The sequence below is a fragment of the Triticum dicoccoides genome, chromosome 7A, assembly GCF_002162155.2.
Source record: "Triticum dicoccoides isolate Atlit2015 ecotype Zavitan chromosome 7A, WEW_v2.0, whole genome shotgun sequence".
In the NCBI taxonomy this organism is placed as follows: Eukaryota; Viridiplantae; Streptophyta; class Magnoliopsida; order Poales; family Poaceae; genus Triticum; species Triticum dicoccoides.
In genome coordinates this window covers 226148826-226153841 of record NC_041392.1, presented here as the reverse complement: position 1 = coordinate 226153841, position 5016 = coordinate 226148826, and the positions used below count along the sequence as shown (strand labels likewise).

Below are 5016 nucleotides of genomic sequence, written 5' to 3'. Positions count from 1 at the left end.
CCTGCGCGGGGCGGCGCGTTTCCTGGTGGTGTGCTCAGGCGGCGGCGGTCCGGCGCGGCGGCGGGGCAACCTGGCGCAGGCGTGGGAGGCTGGCTGCGCGGCGGCGCTGCCGTTGGCGGCGGAGCTCGCGATGGTGGGGGGTGGCGGCGCCTGCTCGGCCCAGATCTGGGCCCCTTCGGGCCCATCTGGGCCGCGGCGGGCCGGCGGCTTCTCATCGACGGCGGAGCCCCCTGGAGGTGCAGTTCGGGCGTAGGAAGGCTGGGTGGGGGCGGCACTGTCGCCGGCTTGCTGCAGCGGGGCGGCAGCGGCTTTGCGGGCCCGAGATGGGCCTGGCCGGGCCTGGGGTGGCCTGGTGTGCCACTGCGGCCACGTCCGGTCGGCACCCGCGACGGTGCTGGAGGCACAGGCCTCCCGCACAATGGTGGTGGAGGTGGTTCCCTCCGGCGCGGCTCCGGTGCTCCCCCTCCCGATTTCTGGCGCTCCTCTCTCCATCCTCTAGGCCTCGTGATGGCGGTCTCAATGAGGCGGCATGGATGACTTCAAGACCGTGGTGGCGTATGCTGGTTGGTGGTTGGCTGGCTGGTTGGCTCCGGATCGGACGGATAGTGGTGGTTGGGATGCGGGAGAAATCCCTGCCGGTTCTTTCGGCGCCGACGCGGTGTCGCCTGCGGGCGTCGCCTTTCCTTCCTGAGGGGCGTAGGTGTTACCCATCCTCCACTCCTCTCCGCGTGCCGGGGGAAACCGTAGGACATGTCCGGGCAGCAGCGTCGTCGACGTCGCACCCCTTCTTGGAGGTGCTGCTTGGTTACGCGGCGATTCGGAGCCTTGGTGTGTGGTGGGACGAATCCGGAGGGCGCAGCGGAGGCGGATCATCTTAGCTTTGCCGAGTTGCCGTTGTTGGCATTTTGTTCTTCTTCTTTCTCTTTTGGGCTTGATGTGCTGTGCGCCCCAGCAGTTACCGTGTGATTGGTGGAAGTTGCTTTATTTATAAAGCGGGGGGAAACCCTTTTTCGGTAAAACTGATCTTGTGTTAGCATGCCGTTAGGTTGTATTCTGCATTATTTTGGCATGCTGATAACCATCTGTTAGTCCTTAATTCTGTAAAACCTCTTCAAGTATTCAACACTCGGTGTTGAGAAGTAAGTAACATCCCTGATCAATTTTTTTGGGGGGAAACAAAGTTTACCTGGATATAATAAGCAACTCCTTTTTTTTCAGCCTTTATAACCTCGAGAGCTGCTTGTTTGTACTTTTCCCATACTTCTCGTAAGCACACCTTACTTGAATTACTTTTTCTCAGGCTTTGAGGCTTCTAGATTCAATTGTAAATTCATTTGCAGGTACATGCTAGCTGAAGGCTTCGGTCTGTCTGGCATAGTCTCAATACTCTTTACTGGAATCGTAGGTTCAACTTAAATGAGGCAGTCAGGGATTATTATTTCTGCCTGCAGTTATGTACTTGATAGTGGAACTTTTCTTTTTAGGTGATGAAGAGATACACATTCTCGAACTTGTCAGAAGACTCCCAGCGTTTCACTGCTGCACTTTTCCATCTGCTTTCATCATTAGCAGAAACTTTTGTGTAAGTCAACACTTAAAAGCTTTCTGTTTTTGGTAAATTTACATACAAACTTGTCTAATCTCCCTACAGATTCATATATATGGGATTTGATATTGCGATGGAGCGTCAAAGCTGGTCACACATTGGGTTCATATTTTTCTCAGTTGTATCCTTCACTTTGACTGGGAGCTACTTTATACTGTGCATAATTCCTTCTTATGAGATACACTGCTATTTTTCCTTTTCCTTAGCATTTACTTCGTTCGTTTCATGAAGATCTTCATATTAGTTGCAAGGTATGCTTTCATTCGGCCTTGTTCAAATTCCATTGTTGCTGTTTCATAAGGTTCGTTTGGTGAGGTTGGAGGGTTCGTTTGTATGTCTGCCAATAAGCTGTCAACAACTGAACACCAACCTCCCGATACGACAGACTTAATAAGATCTGACAGAACCACACAAGCATTATAAAAATGGCATCGTGTTTGGTATACAATAGATCGATGCTCAAGCTGAAGCATTTGCGGGGCAGGCTCTAAATTTCTTAACTGAACTGGGTAACTGCACATTATTCGTGTATATGAGTTTGCTCAAGTTGCTTGTTTTTGCCGTGTCCTCTTATTTTGAAGGGCTGCAAATGTTTTCTCGTGTGCTTTCTTGGTAAATATGGTACGGCCACCTCAGCGGCAAATATCCAGGCAATATCAACAGGCACTTTGGTATAGTGGTATGTAGTCTGACAAGCATGCTTGCTCAGTATAATTTTTGGCATATTAAGCAGTTCTATCAAAGTTTTTGTGCATTTACTTGTGCAGGTCTTAGAGGGGCTATGGCTTTTGCCCTTGCTCTTCAATCTGTTCATGATCTTCCTGATGGCCATGGACAGACAATTTTGAGTGCCACCATATCTATTGTTGTTCTAACAGTAAGATATCAAACAATCAAACTACACTAGAGATGTCATTAGTGAAAGAACTGCTATGGCAATAGGAAGACATGCTGGTATTGCTACTACTGCTAGTACCGAGTGTAGACCATCCCGAATAATTTCTCGCATGGCGATAATCCAGGTACTTCTGATTGGAGGCTCAACAAGCACAATGCTTGAAGCTCTACATGTTGTGGGAGATGGTAATGATGGTCGTCGCCCTTCACTTGAGGCAAGTAATATGCACCTCATAAAAATAACTAAGCTATATCCTACATTTCTTCCTATACGATGGCATGGTTACAAATCACAATCCAGGCTTGTAATTAAACTTCTTATCTATCAACGCAAAGCTTTTGCATTTTCCCCTGGGAAAATTGGGCACGATTGCGTTGTTGTTCAGTATAGCTTTCACCGCGGCAGCGTAAACTATGCTCTGGTAGGCTCTATGCTCATAACATAGAGGTTTCGTTAGAAACTTTCCAAAAAACTTCTTATGGTTGTGGTTGTCACTGGTTCTGTCATGGCCTCATGGGATAATGCAGCCTTGTTGTGGCCCGTATATGCATACATGTGGTAGGTATGGGATCTTCATGGGTTACTGGTGTATTCTTTCTTCTACTGATAAAGGCTTGTAGGTAGCTCTTGAGCATCCTTTATGATTTGTAAATTTTTACTAGTTTTATTGATTGTTGACTTGCAGGACCAGGAGAACTATGAGGGGAACAATAATGCGGGCAACATAGAACTGGGCAATGAAGAGGGGACTTCTACCACAAGCAAATTCAAACTGAAACTCCAAGAAATCCAGAAAAAGTAAGCCAGCAGTTAAAATTTTGCTAAATCAAAGGATAGCACATGCTTTTCATGGCTGCAGGAGCACTGAAAGTTTTTTAATAGGCTGCACAAGGTTTTTTAATGACACCAAGTTTAGGCACATGATTTTCCACAGGAATTCTTCAATGCATTTGAATCCACCTGTTTTGACTGTTGTTGCAGCACGCCCTCCTTGGCCGCATTGGACAGAAACTACCTCACTCCATTTTTCACATCTCAAAATGGCGATAGCGATGACGACGAACATGGTCCTAGTAAGTCTGTTTTGATTGATTGCACCTTGGTCTTTACATACAGCTTTCCTATTCCTTCTGGACTGACTGCCTCTGAACGCAAAGCAGACGGAGCGCCGCGGAGATCTAACGAGCTGCAAGACCTGGAGAGCCATGGATTACCGGCTCGAGAGACGGGCTGAAGAGCTCCATTTGAACGGTGTCGCGCAGTCGCTTCCGTGTCACCATTAGGCCAAGGCAGCATCTGACACTCCAACTAACAAACACAGAGGAAAGACATAGCAGCATCTCATGGGCCGTCGACAATGATAGCTTGCTCCACATGTAAGTAGATGATAGGACCTGCACGTTTAAGGTACCAGGTTAGCAACGCTAGCAGATGTTCTGTGAAGAGAATGGAAGATCCTGTACTGTGCTGTGCTCTTTTTCTTTACAGTTGGATGTTGAATCGAACTGGTCCCAGTTCCCAGTGGAGGGAAGGACTGATTCTATCACCCCACCAAGCAAGGCATCCATGTGTCTTTTCCCTTTTCCTCTTTTTATTTGCCGCATGTTCCGAGCCCACTCGAAATCATAACTTGTTTGCTGACTTTTCTTCACGTAGTGGAACGCTCTTCGGTCTTCAGGAATGTGTGTGTGTGTGTGTTTGCAGCTCCCCCGGCTGTAGCTGTCTGCTTTCGTCCCCGTCGACTTGGACCGCTGGATTGAACGCATCTGGAAATTATTACTGGCGTAATGGCGTTTCCACATTCCTACGAAATCTGTTTCCACACCTCCTCTATGCGGACGATGCGGCGGTCTTTGTGGCTCCCATCAAACGAGACATCGACAATCTCGCCTCTATCCTGAGAGGCTTTGGGGACGTGACGGGCTTTTGCTTCAACTTCCAAAAAAGCTCGGTTGTGCCTATTCGTTGCAACCACATTGACTTTGAGCAAATCCTTCAGAGCATGCCGGCAAGATGGGTGAGGGAGTTCTGAATTAGGGGGTGTTCGGATAGCCGGACTATACCTTCGGCCGGACTCCTGGACTATGAGGATACAAGATCGAAGACTTCGTCCCGTGTCCGAAAAGGACTTTCCTTGGCGTGGAAGGCAAGCTTGGCGATACGGATATGTAGATTTCCTACCATTGTAACCGACTCTGTGTAACCCTAGCCCTCTCCGGTGTCTATATAAACCGGAAAGTTTTAATCTGTAGGACGAACAACAATCATACCATAGGCTAGCTTCTAGGGTTTAGCCTCTCTGATCTCGTGGTAGATCTACTTTTGTATTACCCATATCATCAATATTAATCAAGCAGGACATAGGGTTTTACCTCCATCAAGAGGGGCCGAACCTGGGTAAAACATCGTGTCCCCTGCCTCCTGTTACCATCCGCCTAGACGCACAGTTCGGGACCCCTACCCGAGATCCGCCGGTTTTGACACCGACATTGGTGCTTTCATTGAGAGTTCC

The 5016-nt window shown here is 48.4% G+C and overlaps 1 protein-coding gene across 1 annotated transcript in view; it reads left to right on the top strand.

Annotated features, from left to right (window-relative positions):
• LOC119333408 (sodium/hydrogen exchanger 6-like) overlaps positions 1-4120 on the top strand; it is a 7810-nt gene extending 3690 nt beyond the window's left edge. Inside the window, exons 11-22 of the mRNA XM_037606310.1 lie at positions 1108-1139; positions 1219-1266; positions 1341-1401; positions 1485-1582; positions 1652-1727; positions 1838-1857; positions 2188-2285; positions 2374-2483; positions 2629-2718; positions 3190-3302; positions 3486-3577; positions 3665-4120. Coding sequence (XP_037462207.1) covers positions 1108-1139; positions 1219-1266; positions 1341-1401; positions 1485-1582; positions 1652-1727; positions 1838-1857; positions 2188-2285; positions 2374-2483; positions 2629-2718; positions 3190-3302; positions 3486-3577; positions 3665-3738 — 912 coding nt within the window. The 3' untranslated portion in view covers positions 3739-4120. The remainder of the gene's footprint in view (positions 1-1107; positions 1140-1218; positions 1267-1340; positions 1402-1484; positions 1583-1651; positions 1728-1837; positions 1858-2187; positions 2286-2373; positions 2484-2628; positions 2719-3189; positions 3303-3485; positions 3578-3664) is intronic.
• The last annotated feature ends 896 nt before the right edge of the window (positions 4121-5016 follow it).